Genomic DNA, 19,044 nt, shown 5'->3' with positions numbered 1-19,044 from the left:
TCACTCTGTCGCCCAGGCTGGAGTGCAGTGGCGCAATCTCAGTTCACTGCAACCTCTGCCTCCCAGGTTCAAGTGATTCTCCTGCCTCAGCCTCCTGAGCAGCTGGGACTACAGGCACATGCCACCACATCCAGCCAGTTTTTGTATTTTTAGTAGAGACAGGGTTTCGCCATGTTAGCCAGGCTGGTCTTGAACTCCTGACCTCAAGAGATCCACCCCTTGGCCTCCCAAAGTGCTGCCACTGCATCCAGCTATAACTATGTTTTAATGAAAAACTTCAAATCTACATAAAATAGCATGACTCCATTTACATATCACCAGATTAAAAGCTTATTTAGCTGTCATCCAGGCTGGAGTGCAATGGCACGATCTTGGCTCACTGCGGCCTCCACCTCCCAGGTTCAAGTGATTATCCTGCCTCAGCCTCCCGAGTAGCTGGGATTACAGGCACCTGCCACCACGCTCGGCTAATTTTTGTATGTTTAGTAGAGACAGGGTTTTGCCATGTTGGCCAGGCTGGTCTTGAACTCCTGACCGCAAGTGATCCACCCGCCTTGGCCTCCCAGAGTGCTGGGACCGTTAAGTGCTCTTGTATGCTCTAGACCACCTCTTGCCCTACCTCCTACGAACGCTTTTAATCTGTACTTTTTATCTGTAGGAATCTTGTAAAGTGTACCTAGGGGTACTGTGTTCCGCATCCCATTCTTCCTTTTTCACTCAGGGCTGTAGTTTCCAGACACATTTGTGTTGCTAGCTGTGTACCTTTCATCTTTGCTTCTAATTGTCACCTTGGCTCTGGGAAGAGATCTAACACTTTTACTCATCCATCCTTCTGGGGACAGACATTCACACTACCCCTAACCAACACATGTGTGAATGGTGACATCCAAACATGTCCCCTGATGGGTCTGCACGAGGGTTTCTTTAGGGTGTACATCCAGAAGTGGCATTGATGGTTCTGGTTCCGTGACCCTGACTGGCAGCACCGGCCATCTTCCACCACCTGGACAGGAGGCTCCCCGTCCTTGCCACACTGGGACTCCTCCAGTCTCCCAACCGCTTCCAGTCTCATGTGTATAAGGTGACCTCTTGTTTTTCATTTGCTTTTCTCTGATTGCGAGATTTGAGTGGCTCTTCCTATGATGGGTTTGTCTTGGGGTTTCCTCTTTTGTAAACTTCATATCTTTGGCCCATTTTTCTTGCTTTGCTGTGTCCATTTCTTGTTGATTTGCAAGATTTCCCTGTTACTAATCTCCTGTGTTGACAAAGCTAATATCATCTGCTCTGTCACTTGTTTCTTAACGTTTTTCATGGTATCTTGTATTGGATAGAAATCTTCTTGATGTAATCAAATTCATCAATCTTTTGTCTTATGTTTTGTGCTTCTAAAATGTTGAGAAATTATTATATGCCTCAGGTCACAAAAACATTTTCTCACATTTCCTTCTATTTAAGTCTATAGTTTAATGTTTTACATAGAAGCCTTTAATCCAGCTGGAGTCCTCCTCTGTATGAGGAGTTAGGTAGGGGTCCAGTTTTACCATTTTCCCTACTATGAGCTGATTTCCTGACACCATCTACTAAGCTATCTGTCTTCGTCCTGGTCTCTCAGCATAAGACTGACTCTGGGGCACAGAAAGGAGGCAGAGGGTGGAGTACAAAGGTCCACATCAGATGTTCCTCTCATGCAACACTCAGGACCAAGCTGCCCAGCAAAGAGAAAGTCAGTGGCTTCAGCACTAACAGGCTAAGTGACCATCCCCCAAGTCAGTGGCAAGGTCAGAATCCAGATCCTTCTCTTTTTTTTTTTTTTAAGACAAGAGTCTCACTCTGCCACCCAGGCTGGAGTGCAATGGTGTGATCTCCAGTCACTGCAACCTCTGCCTCCCAGGTTCAAGAGATTCTCCTGCCTCAGCTTGTAGTCCCAGTAGCTGGGACTACAAGCACGTGCCACCACACCCAGCTAATTTTTGTATTTTTAGTAGAGACAGGGTTTCACTATGTTGGCCAGGCTGGTCTCAAACTCCTGACCTTGTGATCCACCCGCCTTGGCCTCCCAAGCACTGTGATTACAGGCATGAGCCATCGCACTGGGCCCTTTTTCTTTTCAGAGCAAAGAGTTCTTCAGCAAGAATCCAGATCCTTGATTTTAAACTCTGGCTTCATTAACTTCAGTCAAACTTCACCTGTTTACCTGAAGGCTCAGGGCATAGCTACCCACTGTAATCATGGGAAAGGCCACCTAAGAACGCACCTGTGTACATATCCCATGTGGTGGATGTAGTCGAGGGCCTTCAGCACCCCCTGCAGGATGTAAGCGATCGCCAGCTCATTCATGCCATCCATGAAGTGTGTACAGATGAGATCTTTTGCAGAACCTGGAGAAAAGAATTGCATGGAGGCAGTGAAAGATAATGGAGGAGGAAAACACAGGCAATCTGACAACAGAGTCCCAATAACCCCTTTCTACCAAGAACCCTTTCCCACTCACCATATGCCATGAATGATGTGACAACCCACAGCTCATTGTCTGCAATAAAAGTGGCTCGATATGGCACGATATTGGGATGGTTGAAGAGTTTGGAGACATGCAGCTCGCCCTGGAAGCAATGATGAAGCTGAAGTCAGAACCAAATGGCACTGAAGGATGCAGCTCAACATGAAGGTGGCAGCATGGACAATAGGGGGACCTGGCACTTTCTGGGTATTCTCAAGAGTCGTGGGAGCAGCCTAAGCAGGTGCCTGCCAACATAGGAAAAACAAGGCCCTGCTGCCTCTGCAGGGACCCAGCACTGCTTTGCCTCTGCCAAATAGGGAAACTGCCAACAACAGAGGGTGCCAGCACACTGACTCAGAGATGATGAAGGCAAACTGTTGACTGAAGACTTCTGAAGTTATAAGCTTATCTCAATTTCAAGGGCCAACGTACAGAATTCCTCTTTAAGATAGGAAAACAAAAAATATTTTGTTGTTGTTATTCGTAGAGACAAGGTCTCACTGTGTTGCCCAGGCTGGTCTCAAACTCCTGGGCTTAAGCAATCCTTCTGCCTCAGCCTCCCAAAGTGCTAGGATTATAGGCGTGAGCCACCGAGCCACTGCACCTGGCCAAAAATGTTTTCTTTTTTATTTTTTTGAGACAGGGTCTTGCTCTGTCACCCAGACTGGAGTGCAGTGGTGCGATCTTGTCTCACTGCAGCCTCAACTTCCCAGGCTCAAGTCATTGTCCCACCTCAGCCTCGCTGGTAGCTGCGACCACAGGTGGACGTCACCATACCTAGCTGGTGTTTTGTATTTTTTTGTACAGGGTTTTGCCATGTTGCCTAGGCCTGCTTTGGCCTCCCAAAGTGCTGGGATTACAGGCGTGAGCCACCGTGCCCAGCCCAAAACTATGTTTCTATTATAAAAGAAAACATGGCCGGGCATGGTGGCTCATGCCTGTAATCACAGCAGTTTGGGAGGCGAGGCGGGCGGATCACTTGAGCCCAAGAGTTGGAGACCAGCCTGGGCAACATGGCGAAACCCTATCTATATGAAACACAAAAAAAATTAGTTGAGCGTGGTGGTGCCTGCCTTTAGTCCCAGCTACTCGGGAAGCTTAAGTGGTAGAATCAGCTGTGCCTGAGAAGTCGAGGCTGTGGTGAGCTGTGATTGCACCACTGCACTCCAGCCTGAGCAACAGAGCCAGACCTTGTTTCAAATAAAGAAAAAAAAAGAAAGAAAGAAAACGTAGTTGATGGAGGAGAAGGCCGGCTGAGACTGGCTTCTGCTCCATCCTCAGACCCACCATACTACTATGAACAGATGAACAGGTCCTAGAGCACCATCAGGTAACCACCAATTCAGAAAAAGTTGTAAATGAAGGAGGGGAGGGGCTGCAACTAACTCTACTGAAGGAAAACTGCCCCAGGCCCTGAATCTAAGCTGGCATCAGGAAAGGAGAGTCTAACTCCCAGGCACTTACTAGACTCACAGTCTCTGTTTTGTTTTGTTTTGTTTTTTGAGCCAGGGACTCAGTCTGTCACCCAGGCTGGAGTTTGGTAGTGCAATCTCAAACTCCTGGGCTCAAGCAATCTGCCTGCCTTGCCCTCCCAAAGTGTTGGGATTACAGGCATGAGCTACCATGCCTGGCCCCTCTCTCAGTTTAACGAGAGAGTGGCTACTTGCTTCTCGAATAGAAAGGAATGTCAGGACCGGGCATAGTGGCTCACACCAATCCTAGCACTTTGGGAGGCTGCGGTGAGTTGATTGCTCGAGCTCAGGAGTTTGAGACCAGCCTGGGCAAGATGGTGAAACCCTATCTCTACAAAAAATACAAAAATTAGCCAGGTGTGGTGTGCCTATAGTCCCAGCTACTTGGGGGGCTGAGGCAGGAGAATCACTTGAGCCCAGGAGGTTAAGGCTGCAGTGAGCCGTGCTCCTGCCACTGTACTCCAGCCAGGGCAATAAAATGAGACCCTGTCTCAAAAAAAAAAAAAAAAAAAAAAAAAAAAAAAAGGCCAGATGTGGTGGCTCATGTTTGTAATCACAGCACTTTGGGAGACCAAGGCAGGCGGATCACCTGAAGTCAGGAGTTTGCGACCAGCCTGGCCAACATGAAGAAACCCCGTCTTTACTAAAAATACAAAAGTTAGCCAGGCATGGTGGTGTGGCGCCTATAGTCCCAGCTACTCGGGAGGCTAAGGCTGGAGAATCGCTTGAACCCAGGAGGCGGGGGTTGCAGTGAGCCGAGATCGTGCCACTGCACTCCACCCTGGGTGACAGTGAGAATCCGTCTCAAAAAAAAAAAAAAAAAAGAAAAGAAAAGAAAAAGAAAGGAACATCAAACAGGATGCTGAGAGCCAGAAGATGGCCACTGGTGGCAGGGCAGGCGCCTTGCGTCTGGAACAAGATGGCTTGGGTTTGAATCCTGCCTCTGCCATGGGCAAGTTACTTAGCTTCTCTCTAAATAATAAATAAATGAATAAAAGAGCCAGAAGGGAGTGTTTGGAGAAGAAAAGGGAAATATAAATTAGTCTGAGCAGCATTTCAGCCCAATCCTTAGTGCCAAATGGCCAGGACTCTCCACTGAAAGCTTCCATAACTTCCGAACGTTTAGTCTGCCTTCATTTCTTTGTAATTCCTTGTAATTCCTATCAGAGCCAAGAGCCCACCCTCCCTCCGTGTGACACACTCATGGTTTATTACCTGCAAGAATGTTACCATCTCATTGGAGCAAGCTTCTAGGTTAATCCTCCGTACAGTCACATACTCTCCTGTTGGTTTGTACCTTGCTAGATTCACAGTCATCAGGTCCTCAAATCCTTTGCCTAAAAGAAAACGGGAATGCCATATACAAGGACAAGAACAACAAAGGTTTTTAAGAAAATTTTCCTTTAAAAAAGGGACTTGATTTCAAAAGAAACTTAATGTTAAAATTTTCACTACTGTTACTTTTTTTTTCCTTTTCCCAGCAGAATTTAACTGTTATGTTCATGGCTCACATTTCTTGATTTTTCTCTTATCAGTTCCTTCTCAGCCAACCTTTCTTACTCACTATGGCCAGGACACCAGAAACATGCAGCCACAAAGGAAAGATGGCAAAAGAGCTTCTCTCCTGGAAGTTTGATCTCTTCCCATACTTGGCAGAAAAAAACAGAGAAGACCCACAGAAGCAAGTCTGTGCCCATGAATCCTCCTAACTAGTGGACGGCCTCTGCTGTACACACATCTGGGGCTGCTGAGAAAGCTGCAGCAGCCCCTGGAGCAGAGAGCAGGAGAGTAAGGACAGCCCCTGCACATACCTATCACAGTGAGCAGTTCATAACACCCTCCCTCTGGCAGAAAGCTACTCATGACCTCCTGTTTAGAGAAGGATGCTATTGACTCTGAGCTCGCATCATTGGTCTAAAAAAGAAAAAGAAAAATAGGTTAGTAGAGAAAACTGGGGGTGGGATGGGAGTGGGGTGAAGGTGGTAATTCAGACCCACGAGGAGACTGGCATCTAAACACACACACAAATCCCGACTCGGTGCCAGCACTATTTGAAGAGAAACAAAACACCACATTCAGTGTAGTAATCAGCACTAATATCAGAGCAAGCGTTAGGGTTGTCTACAAATGAGACAAGGACCTGTTCCCATCAGCTGTTAATCTACTTGTCCTTTCCAACAATCAATGCATTTGCTAAAAGCTATGAAATGCTCACTTGGAGAAGGGATGTCTAGAGAATGAAAGCATGTTTGGAAAAGAGAAGCAGGTGGAGAGGTAGGGGTTCTCTTGAATTTCCTGATGCATTAGGATCCTATTTTTAAGGTCCTGACCAGAAGATCTCAAAGTCAAACACTGAATCTTGCTCTAGGGAAAATGTGGCCAGGAGTAGCCCCCTCTTTAGCAAACCAAGAGCCCGGGCCAGTCATTGCCTGACGTTTCCAAGTGAAGTGGGAGAACCCTGATGCCCTGAGCTGCAGGAAAGGCACAGAACTGTCAGGTCTCAGGCATCATCCAGGCAGCGGAGGAGGCCTGCTCCCTCGTCCCTGCCCACGTGTGCTGAGTGAAGCTGGAGTCCAGCCACTTAGGATGTGTCACAACTCTGGCCTCTGAGGTCCTAGAAGAAGGTGTCCAGCCATGTCCGAGTTTGTGCAAAACACACGGCAGACCAACAGCTCTTCTTTCAGCTTAATGGACTGTTTCCTTCATCCAGACCTAAATTTATGTGTATGATTTAGGGACTGTGACCGCTTTTCTTTTTTTTAGATTCTCTTTCTTTAGATGCACATCTAACTGAAATGGAGAAACCTGGACCAGCTCATGTTTCATGTGCTGCACTCATAAACCTGACCTCCAGGCAGAAAAAGTCCTTTGTGAAAGTATGAGAGGCTCCTGGCCCAGCACTACCCAGAAGAGCACGAGCTGAGAGTGTTCTGACAAGGCGGTGCTTGAACAACTCTTTGGGAAGCAGCTCTGCAGAGGAAACCATAAAGATGACAGTGCTCTATACCTGTTAGATGACCAGGGTATACTTTCCAGAGCACTTCCACATTGCACATGATCTCCTCCATAGCTCAGTGAAGTAGCCAGGACAGATCTTATCTCCACTTTTCACTAACAAAAACGAGGGCCAAGGAGATTATGTGACTTGCCAAAAATCAAAACGGGAGTACATGGCACAGGACCCAGGCCCAAGCCAGTGAGATTAATCTACCACCCTGTTGGCTGACATTTCACGTGTATTTGGTTTGTTTGTTGTTTTGTTGCTGTTGTTTTTAAGAGATGGGTTATCTCTCTGTCGCTCAGGCTAAAGTGCAGTGGTGAGATCCTGATTTACCGTGGCCTCAAACTCCTGGGCTCAATTGATCCTCCTGCCTCAGCCTCCCAAGTACCTGAGATTATTGGCAGGAGCTGAGATTATTGGCTGTATGTGGTTTCAAAACAGTTGATGCTGCTGATGGGAAAAGAAACCCTCAAGTGGGCTCTGTCTCCGTCACCACTTACCCTGGCAATAAGAGGAACCTAGTCAAGCAAAATTAAGCCCTGTCACCAAATTCCATTTCTAATTTAATCAATTTTTATATTTATAAGATTTGGCCATATTGTTGTATTTCACTGTAGTTCACCCATTTTCACTGCTGTATAATATATTCACCACATGAATATATCTCAGTTTATCCAATTCCAACATTGATGGCTCATTTGGATTGCTTCTCTGTTCTGCTATTATGGACTGTGCTACTATAAACATGTTTGAATATGCCTCCTGACTAAAGCTTGTAATTAGGAGTGGATGGAATTGCTAGTGACAGACCATATGAACAGTCAACTGTTTGAGACAACACCAAATTATTTTCCAAAATGCTTATACCAATTTACACTCCCACCAGCAACGTAGGTGGTTTTTTTTTTTTAGATGGAGTCTCACTCTGTCACCAGGCTGGAGTGCAGTGGCACGATGATCTCGGCTCAATGCAAGCTCCACCTCCTGGGTCCAAGCAATTCTGCTGCCTCAGCCTCCCAGGTGGCTGGGACTATAGGTGTGAGCCACCACGCCTGGCTAAGTTTTGTATTTTTTTGTAGAGATGGGGTTTTGCCATGTTGCCCAGCTGGTCTTGAAATCCTGACCTCAAGTGATCCACCCAGCTTGGCCTCCCAAAGTGCTAAGATTACAGGCGTGAGCCACTGTGCCCGGCCACATGTGTTCTTATTAATTTATCCTTTCCCCAACATTTGATATTTTCAGATTTCTTAATTTTCTCCAGTCTCATGGATTTGATTTACATTTCCCTGATTACTAATGAAGATGAGGATCTTTTCATATATTTATCAGTCATGTGAGCTTTCTCCAAGGTGAAAATGCCTCTTCCTGTCTCTTGCCCATTTTCCTATTGTTTCGGTGCAGGATTTCCCCAAAGTAGGCCCCACAGAACTCTGATTCTGCCAGTTGGATGGAAAAAGTTGCCATGTCCAGTGAAGTTAGGAAATGCAGATACTCTCTCATGGAGGATCACAAGGTGTACGTCCATATTAAAGGCACTGAGAAATTCTGTAGTAAGAAAACTTACTTTGTTTAACCTAGCATTTCCCAAAGAGATCTGTCTAGGGAACCTTCTGTGCCTAACATCTGTTAAATTTTGGGAAAGACAGGCCGGGCGCGGTGGCTCACGCTTGTAATCCCAGCACTTTGGGAGGCCGAGGCGGGCGGATCACAAGGTCAGGAGATCAAGACCACGGTGAAACCCCGTCTCCACTAAAAATATAAAAAAAATTAGCCGGGCGTGGTGGCGGGTGCCTGTAGTCCCAGCTACTCGGAGAGGCTGAGGCAGGAGAATGGCGAGAACCCAGGAGGCGGAGCTTGCAGTGAGCCGAGATCACGCCCCTGCACTCCAGCCTGGGTGACAGAGCGAGACTCCGTCTCAAAAGAAAAAAAAAAATTTTGGGAAAGATAATTGGGAAAGGCTATTTTAAATAAAACATATGCTACAATGCAAAGAGCATAGGCTTATGGGCCACATAGAGGCAGAATTTGAACTCAGGTCTATTACTGGTTCTGTGATCCTGGGCAAGTCACTCTGATCTCTTGGGATCTCCATTATATCAGCAGCTGAATAATTTCCATCTCATAGTGTTGTATCTATTAGATGAGATAAAATATGTTAAGAGCTTAGTGCTACCTGGTGTATAAAAGACATTCAATACATGTGAATCCTATTCTCCTCCTCCTTCTATTGCTCGCTACTTTTTGGTGACTCTCCTGTTCAACAAATAAAATGGAAAAGAGAAAATGGAGGAAACAGAGAATCCTAAGCAGAGCTTGATCAGTAAAGTTGATTTGATACTGTTTTTTATACTTATCTGTGTTCTCTAATGCTCTCAAAATAAATTCTAGGATCATTAAATTTTATTTTATTTTATTTATTTATTTTTGAGACGGAGTCTCGCTCTGTCACCCAGGCTGGAGTGCAATGGTGTGATCTCAGCTCACTACAGCCTCTGCCTTTTGGGCTTAAGCGATTCTCCTGCCTCAGCCTTCTAAGTAGCTGGGACTACAGGTGCGAGCCACCACACCTGGCTAAGTTTTTTTTTTTTTTTTTTTTTTTTTTTTTTTTTTTTAGAGAGAGTCTCACTCTGTTGCCCAGGCTGGAGTGCAATAGTGCAACCTCGGCTCACTGCAACCTCTGCCTCCTGGATTCAAGTGATTCTCCTGCCTCAGCCTCCCGAGTAGCTGGGATTACAGATGCCTGCCACCACCCCTAATTTCTGTATTTTTAGTAGAGACAGGGTTTCACCATGTTGGCCAGATTGGTCTCGAACTCCTGACTTCAAGTGATCTACCTGCCTCAGCCTCCCAAAGTGCTGGGATTACAGGTGTGAGCCACTGTGCCCAGCTAATTTTTGTATTTTTAGTAGAGACAGGGTTTCACCATGTTGGCCAGACTGGCCTTGAACTCCTGACCTCAAGTGATCCTCCCACCTTGGCCTCTCAAAGTGCTGGGATTATAGGCGTGAGCCACCATGCCTGGCCTAGGATCACTAAATTTTTAAAAATTATTATTATTATTATTTGAGATAGGCTCTCACTATGTCACCCAGGCTGGAATGCAGTGGCAAGATGATGGCTCACTGCAACCTCAATCTCCCAGGCTCAAGCAGTCCTCTCAAGTGGCTAAGACTACAGGCATGTGCCACCATGCCTAGCTAATTGTTGTACTTTTTGTAGAGATGAGGTCTCCCTGTGTTGCCCAGGCTGGTCTCAACCTCCTGGGCTCAAGCGATTCTCTTGCCTCAGCCTCCCAAAGTACTGGGATTACAGGCTTGAGGCACCGCACCCTGCTGACTCTAGCTTCTTGAAACGATCTCATCTTCAGAATAATCTTAAGATCTTAAGATACTGGTTACCACATGCCAGGTACCTCACAAAGATGAGAGAGATACACAACCAGGAGGCAAAAATGGAGCAGCAATTTGAGCAAAAATCCTCAAGCAAGAGTTCTGAAATGACAACTTTCCATCGGTTTAAAATTCACAATGCTCATTTGGTCTTGAAGTGTCTCATTTTCTCAACCTTATACACCCCTAACTCCTGCACATATTCTTGTTCTGCAGATTCTGTTTTCTGAAGTATTAATCTATTCCTCAATAAAATCAATGTTACCAGTTAATAGAATGATCAGTGGGTTGCTTTCAGACCCAAACTCCCCACCCCAGCCTATGAGTATCCAAATGATTTGGCCCTTGCCTACCTCTGTGATCTCATTCCACACCACACTTGCCTGACTCGAACAATATCCCCACATAAACAAGCGTGCTCCAGTCTCAGGAAACCTGCACTAACTGTCCCTTTGGAACCCTCCTAGCCTCCTCCTTCCCCTGACCCTGCTATTTTTCTCTTGGCTACCTCTTCAACATCACTGAAGTCTCAACTTAAATGTCCACTTTTCAGAGAGACTGCCTAGCCAAAGTAAACTAGGCTACTGGTCACGTTATCAGACAGACTTGCTTTCCTTTCTTCACAGAAGTTACCATTGCAGCTTATTTCTCTAAAATCTTCCACTAAAGTCTCTTCCATTAAAATGCAAGCACCAGAAGGGCAGGGACCTTGTCTGTCATGTTCACTGATGTATTCCCCCAATGCCTGGAACACCGCTGGCAAATACTTAAAAAATGAAAATGATTTAAGCAAAGTCTGAACTGAGGCTTTCTGCCCATGATCTTTTCATTCCCACAGGCTAAAGAAGAGAATAGGTCAATGCAGCCAGTTCCTTTGGAAACAGGTGCAGCATGATGACCTATGCTGGAAATGCCAGCCTCATATGACACAGTCGTTAGATTCCTGTGTTACTCAGGACACTCTATAGATCAGAATCTGATTCCTGCATGTGAGAAAGTACTGCACTTTTCAGTAGGTAACAATATGGCCTCAATGAGAGGCAACTACTTTGTATCTGAAGGTCTTTGCACATCAGCTCTCTAAGCAAACTCCTTAAAATTTCTCTCACTTGAAAAAGGACTATGAAAGACAGCTGAGTCCTGAGATTCAAATATTCATTTTATGTACTTTAAATAACTCCCTTTGAAGAAACCACAGATAGATACTACTTTTTTTTTTTTTGAGACAGAGTCTCGCTCTATCGCCCAGGCTGGAGCGCAATGGCGCAATCTCGGCTCACTGCAACCTCCACCTCCCAGGTTCAAGTGATTCTCCTGCCCCAGCCTCCTGGGTAGCTGGGATTACAGGTGCGTGCTACCATGCCTGGCTAATTTTTGTATTTTTAGTAGAGACGGGGTTTCATTGTGTTGGCCAGGCTGGTCTCAAACTCCTGACCTCAGGTGATCCGCCCACCTCAGCCTCCCAAAGTGCTGGGATTACAGGCGTGAGCCACGGCGCCCGGCAGATAGATACTTCATTACCTATGTCCCTCTTCCTTGTCAGGCGTGCATATAAGCTTATAAGACATATTGTCTACTAGGCTATAAACTAAGACACATTCTTGCTAAGCCTAGGTAGGGAATGATTCATTAAACTATCAATGTGCTTAGTTAGTAACTTGATAATATTTATTTCTACTCTCCAGTAGTACAGAAAACTACTAAAACTAACCCAAAAGTATTAGTTTTAGAAAATGAAGTTCTTTTTCTTTTTTTTTTGAGACAGGGTCTCACTGTGTCACCCAGGCTGGAGTACAGTGGCATGACCATAGTTCACTACAGCCTCGAACTCCAGGGCTCAAGCGGATCCTCCCACCTCAGCCTCTCAGGTATATACCACCATGCCAGGCTAATTTTTTTTTTTTTTTTAATTAGGGACAGAGTCTCACTCTGTCTCCCAAGCTGGAGTGCAATGGCGCTATCCTAGCTCATTGCAGCCTTGAACTCCTGGGCTTAAGGGATTTTTCTGCCTCATCTTCCTGGGTAGCTAGGACTACCAGTGTGTGCCACCATGCCTGGCTAATTTTTTTGTTTTTAGAGATGGGGTCTCACTATGTTGCCCAGGCTGGCTTCAAATTCCTGGCCTCAAGTCATCCTCCTGCCTCAGCCTCCCAAAGTGCTGGGTTTACATGTGTGAGCCACCACACCTGGCCTTTAGAAAATAAAGTTCTGGGGGCCGGGCGTGGTGGCTCTCGCCTGTAATCCCAGCACTTTGGGAGGCCGAGGCAGGAGGATCACAAGGTCAGGAGATCGAGACCATCCTGGCCAACACGGTGAAACCCTGTCTCTACTAAAACTACAAAAAATTAGCTGGGCATGGCAGCGGACGCCTGCAGTCCCAGCTACTCGGGAGGCTGAGGCAGGAGAATGCTGTGAACCCGGGAGGGGAAGCTTGCAGTGAGCTGAGATCGCGCCACTGCACTCCAGCCTGGGCGACAGAGCGAGACTGTTTCAAAAAAAAAATAAAAAAGAAAAAAAAAGAAAATAAAGTTCTTGGCCAGGCAAGGTGGCTCACGCCTGTAATCCTAGCACTTTGGGAGGCTAAGGCAGGTGGATCATCTGAGGTCAGGAGTTTGAGTCCAGCCTGACCAACATGGTGAAACCCTGTCTCTACTGAATACAAAAAATTAGCTGGGTGTGGTGGCACATGTCTGTAATCCCAGCTACTTGGGAGGCTGAGGAAGGAGAATCGCTTGAACCCAGGAGGCAGACGTTGCAGTGAGCCGAGATTGCACCATTGCACTCCAGCCTGGGCAACAAAAGTGAAGCTCCGACCAGGCGCGGTGGCTCAAGCCTGTAATCCCAGCACTTTGGGAGGCCGAGGCAGGCGGATCACAAGGTCAAGAGATTGAGACCATCCTGGCCAACATGGTGAAACCCCGTCTCTTTTAAAAGTATAAACATTAGCTGGGCGTGGTGGTGGATGCCTGTAGTCCCAGCTACTCGGGAGGCTGAGGCAGGAGAATCGCTTGAACCCGGGAGGTGGAGGTTGCAGTGAGCCGAGATCACACCATTGCACTCCAGCCTGGGCAACAGAGTGAGACGCCATCGCAAAAAAAAAAAAAAAAGTTCTTGACTGGGCATGGTGGCTCACGCCTGTAATACCAGCACTTTGGGAGGCTGAGTCAGGTAGATCACTTGAGGTCAGGAGTTTGAGATCAGCCAACATAGTGAAATGCTGTTTCTACTAAAAATATAAAAATTAGCTGGGTGTGGTGGCACATGCCTGTAATCCCAGCTACTCGGGAGGTTGAGGCAGGAGAATTGCTTGAACCCAGGAGGCAGAGGTTGCAGTAAGCTGAGATCGCACCACTGCACTCCAGCCTGGGCAACAGAGTGAGACTCGGTCTGAAAAAAGAAAAAAAAAAAAAAAAAAAGAAAAGAAAGTTCTTTATGAAACTGGCAATATGAGCTCACAGGCAATCTGGAATTGCATAAAATGAACTAGTCCAGTGATAGCAACTGCTCTGTCCCCAGCTCACTAGGAATGATTCTAATACAGAGGCCTTCTACTTTGTGGATATTGTATAGGTCCGAACTCAAAGAGAGACCAAACTTCATTTAGGAAAACAAACAAACAAACAAACAAGGAAACAGGCAATATTTTGAAGGGAAGAAGTCTACCTCATCTGACATTGCCACAAGAAAGGCAGGTTAGTTCATCACACTGTTTCAGTTTTAGAACAGGTCTAAACTCAGATAAAAAGAATGAAATATTTAGCCCATTCTCTTTAAATGCAGTATGGCATAGTTTAATTAGTGCAATGTAATAATCTCCAATTGCTCATAGAAAGGAACTAATTCTGTCAAAGTGTTTTCTTAGTTTCCCCCACCATGAAATGCATTTTATTCATTTTGAAGCATTTGAAAAATAAATAAGCAGCTGATATCCAGAAATGACCATAAAATAACTATGTTTAAAGAGTTTAAAACAAAATACAGTAAAGCATACAAAGACAATATTCACAAAATGCTACCAAATAAACACATTCAACTTCCCACAGGTTTCACACAGGATAACTTTTGATATAACATCAGCAGCTGTAAAAATATAAAAATTATATGTAATTGCCATTGCATTCTAGAAAAATAGCTAACTGAGCCTATAGGGAACGTTTTTGGTCTCCAGATTGGAAAGCATTTGGATCTGATAGAGAGGTGCTCCTGATTAGCAGATGACATAAGCACAGCCAAAGCTTTACTCAGAAATTCCCAGTCAACATCATTGTCCTTCACTCAACCTTGGGTCTGCTGCAGAAGCTGCAAATGTCTGCAATCTGAACAGAGTCAGAAGTCTAGGTAGGAAAGGTTCTTATCCTCTCTCCTTATAAGACACTGATTCATATATTCCAAAATAGCTTGGTACATTGTGCACATCTGGTGCTATTTAAGTAAAATAAACTAGGAGAGAAAGAAACAGGGTAAGAATCTTGCAGCTTTCACCAATGAAAAAAGTAAATGTTCTGCTTTATACTTTTTAATTTTGCTTTTGTTTTTAAGGTAAGAGATTTAAGGTCCTGTCTTATTATCTAGACAGAGATCTGTATTATCTCTGTGGACTAAAATCTATTATTAATAGACTAAGGACGGAAAATTTAATATCATTAGTCACTAAACAATAACCATATTTCTGATTGTTGAAACTTACTTTTTTGGGGGAAGGGGTGGTGGTCGATTGGCAGGGCTGGGGAGGGGAGGAGACCTTAATCCCCAGAAGAGACAAAAAGTACCTGAGACTTTTTTCAGTTTTCAGACTACACATCCAAATCTTTCCAGGGTGAAACCTGAATCTCCACAAGTACAAAAATCACACTACAAATAAAGCTCAGTGACAGATAAGCAGAAACATAAAATGATAAGCCAACAAAACACACAAACTTCCACAAGAAGTCATCTCCATGCAACAGCCATAGTGCTAGGGCCTAGGAAGTCACTTACTTTTCTCCGAGTGTCACCCGGAGGCTGCTCTGGGGTAGAGAAATTGATTGTTGGCATTTTGTGTTTTAGCAGAAGACACACCCACATTCAGAACAGCAATTACTGTACTTAGGACTACATTTATTAATAGAAACCACTTAAGAGTCATTACAGCAAAAAGTGCCTGCGGGGCTACATACAAACACACACACATAGATCCACAGTAAAAATGCTGCAGAGAGATAGGGCTTTAACCATGGATCTATGGTTCTTCAAAAGGTGGCAAGGCTACTACTCTATGGGTATTCTTTACTGGATAGAACTCAACTCTTACATTTCTGGTCATAATATTTACTTGGCATCAACACACAATGTTATTATGAATAGGCCAGTTCCTTATACTTTGTGAATAAACAATTCATTATATAGTTACAGAAGTTACAGAGATGGTTGGCCATTTCCCAGTGAGTGTGGGAACCAGAAAACATGTTTTTTCAAAAAAGGGCAAAAAGTTTTAATATAGCAACATGTGTATGAAGGACCATTACCCAACCTGATTCTCTAAAGTCAGATAGATTTGATTCTAAATGTAAATAAAGCAAAGGCATTTTGGCCCTCTACTAGTCCTAGTGAAAATGAACAAAACAAAGGACAACTGAAATAACTTTCTGTTCTTAAGTCAAATTCTGTATGTGCTTTTGACCTTCTCTATTCGGTAAAAGTGATAAAAATCACCAAACTGAAAATTTTTAACTGTAAAATATTGGAGTGATTATACATTTCTAATCAAATTATACAATTCTAAATAACTTAAACTACAAAATCAGAAAAGTCTAGTTACCAAGGAAAATGCTTTCTTCTTTTTTTTTTTTTTTTTTTTGGAGGCAGAGTCTTGCTTTATCCCCTAGGCTGGAGTGCAGTGGTGTGATCTTGGCTCACTGCAACCTCCGCCTCCTGGGTTCAAACGATTCTCCTGCCTCAGCCTCCCAAGTAGCTGGGATTACAGGTGCCTGCCACCATGCCTGGCTAATTTTTATATTTTTAGTAGAGATGGGGTTTTGCCATATTGGCCAGGCTGGTCTCCAACTCCTGACTTCAGGTGATCTGCCTGCCTCGGCCTCCCAAAGTGCTGGGATTACAGGCGTGAGCCACCATGCCCGGCCTAATTTTTTTTTTTTTTTTTTTTGAGACGGAGTCTCCCTCTGTCGCCCAGGCTGGAGTGCAGTGGTGCGATCTTGGCAATTCTCCTGCCTCAGCCTCCTGAGTAGCTGGGATTACAGGCGTGCGCCACCATGCTGACTATCTTTTTTTGTCTTTTCATTTTTTTTTTTTTTTTTTTGAGACGGAGTCTCGCTCTGTCGCCCAGGCTGGAGTGCAGTGGCGCAATCTCGGCTCACTGCAAGCTCCGCCTCCCGGGTTCACGCCATTCTCCTGCCTCAGCCTCTCCGAGTAGCTGGGACTACAGGTGCCCGCCACCACACCCGGCTAATTTTTTGTATTTTTAGTAGAGACGGGGTTTCACCGTGGTCTCGATCTCATGACCTCGTGATCCACCCGCCTCAGCCTCCCAAAGTGCTGGGATTACAAGCGTGAGCCACCACGCCCAGCCTTTTTTTGTCTTTTTAGTAGAGATGGGGTTTTTACCATATTGGCCAGGCTGGTCTTGAACTCCTGACCTTGTGATCCGCCTGCCTCGGCCTCCCAAAGTGCTGGGATTACAGGCATGAGCCACCGTGCCCGGCCTCATTGTTTACTTTTAAACCATTTTATTCCCATTAATGATGGGAAGAAAATGAGAACAGGAACAGAATGTGGTATTTTTGTTCCACTAGCCTTTCCTTTACTGTGCATCTAACTAATTCTTTCCAACTAAAATATAAAGAACTCATCATTTTTCTAAACTCCCATTTGTCTAAAACATAACACTTTGACAAAGTTCACAAATATTACTAGTCCAGAAATTCTTTGAGATGTGTTAGGGAAAATAAATTAATAGGTACCACCTAGTAACTAACAAGTTTGAGTTTTCAATTACTTAAACCTATCCCTGACCTCGTGATCCGCCCACCTGGGCCTCCCAAAGTGAAACCCCGTCCCTACTAAAAATACAAAAAAAAATTTAGCCAGGCATGGTGGTGTGCTCCTGTAATCCCAGCTACTCAGGAGGGCTGAGGCAGGAGAATCATTTGAACCCGGGAGGCGGAGGTTGCGGTGAGCCGAGATCGTGCCACTGCACTCCAGCTTGAGCGACAGAGCAAGACTCTGTCTCAAAACAAAACAACAACAAAACAAAACAACACCAAAAAAACCTATCTGGGGGTATTTTGGATCAGCTAACCAATGTACTCAATCTGATAATCTGTTTTTTAAATTTACTTCTTATTTTATTTTTTGAGACGGAGTCCCAAAAACTCAGCCTTGCTCTGTCGCCCAGGCTGGGGTGCAGTGGTGTGATCTTGGCTCACTGCAACCTCCACCTCCCGAGTTCAAGCCATTCTCCTGCTTCAGTCTCCCTAGTAGCTGGGACCACAGGTCTGCGCCACCATGCCTGGCTAATTTTTCTATTTTTAGTAGAGATGTGGTTTCACCACGTTGGCCAGCCTGGTCTTGAACTCCTGACCTCAGGTGATCCGCCTGCCTCGGCCTCCCAAAGTGCTGGGATTACAGGCATGAGCCACCGTGCCCAGCCGATAATCTTATTTTTTTATTTTTATTTTTATTTCTGAGACGGAGTCTTGCTCTGTCACCCAGGCTGGAATGCAGTGGCGCCATCTCGGCTCACTGCAACCTCTGCCTCCTGGGTTCAAGCGATTCTTCTGCCTCAGCCTCCCGAGTACCTGGGACTACTGTGCGTGCCACCACGCCCAGCTAATTTTTGTATTTTTAGTAGAGATGGGGTTTCCGCACACTGGCCTGGCTGGTCCCGAATTCCTGACCTCAAGTGATCCGCCTGCCTCAGCCTCCCAAAGTGTTGGGATTACAGGCATGAGCCGCCATGCCCGGCCTGATAATCTGTTTCTTTCTTTCTTTTTTTTTTCTTTGAGACGGAGTCTAGCTCTGTCACCCAGGCTGGAGTGCAGTGGCGCGATCTCCGCTCATTGCAAGCTCCGCCTCCTGGGTTCATGCCATTCTCCTGCCTCAGCCTCTCAAGTAGCTGGGATTACGGGCACCCGCCACCACGCCCAGCTAATTGTTTCATATTTTTAGTAGAGAGGGGGTTTCACCGTGTTAGCCAGGATGGTCTCGATCTCCTGACCTCGTAATCTGCCCGCCTTGGCCTCCCAACGTGCTGGGATTACCGGTGTGAGCCACCGCGCCCAGCCGGTAATCTGTTTCTTAAACTATAGGATCCTAAAAGAGTATCTTAGTATTCAGACACAAAGAATGGGGCTCTACTATTATTTTTATTGAAAATAATTTTTTTTTGCCCTAAATTAAGATGACAGTTCCCAAAAAGGCTCACTTTGAAAATGGCCAAAGGGTAATGCCTAGGCCTGTCAAGGTTTACTTCTGAAATCAACAGTCAGGTTTTACAACAGGAAGTTCATATTTTTGCTCTGAAAGATTTTTCCTCAGTTTTCTTAAGTCTCATAATTTCTACCATGAAAAAATGAGTCAACTAGATTCATCAGTAAAACCAGAACTTTCATATCATTGCTTCCTTTGTCTTGACAATTATTTTTTAAATCAAGGCTAGAGACTTTTAAATAGTTTTCTTCCTTTAAAAAT

The 19,044-nt window shown here is 45.2% G+C and overlaps 1 protein-coding gene across 6 annotated transcripts in view; it reads right to left on the bottom strand.

The window, feature by feature from the left end:
* The window catches only part of STRADA (STE20 related adaptor alpha), a 43,506-nt gene that overhangs the window by 5,346 nt on the left and 19,116 nt on the right, over positions 1–19,044 (bottom strand). For 3 of the 6 annotated variants that reach the window (XM_030799311.1, XM_012497580.2, XM_030799310.1), the window contains exons 4-8: positions 15,337–15,365; positions 5,781–5,883; positions 5,185–5,306; positions 2,492–2,600; positions 2,255–2,378 (exon numbers count right to left, since the gene is read on the bottom strand). In XM_030799311.1, coding sequence (XP_030655171.1) covers positions 2,255–2,378; positions 2,492–2,600; positions 5,185–5,306; positions 5,781–5,883; positions 15,337–15,365 — 487 coding nt within the window. The remainder of the gene's footprint in view (positions 1–2,254; positions 2,379–2,491; positions 2,601–5,184; positions 5,307–5,780; positions 5,884–15,336; positions 15,366–19,044) is intronic. The other 3 variants (XM_012497585.2, XM_030799312.1, XM_030799313.1) reach the window with 2 other exon arrangements.

Source organism: Nomascus leucogenys, chromosome 19 (genome assembly GCF_006542625.1).
Source record: "Nomascus leucogenys isolate Asia chromosome 19, Asia_NLE_v1, whole genome shotgun sequence".
In the NCBI taxonomy this organism is placed as follows: domain Eukaryota; kingdom Metazoa; phylum Chordata; class Mammalia; order Primates; family Hylobatidae; genus Nomascus; species Nomascus leucogenys.
The sequence above is the reverse complement of the archived record's forward strand: the minus strand, read 5'-3'. Positions and strand labels throughout refer to the sequence as shown.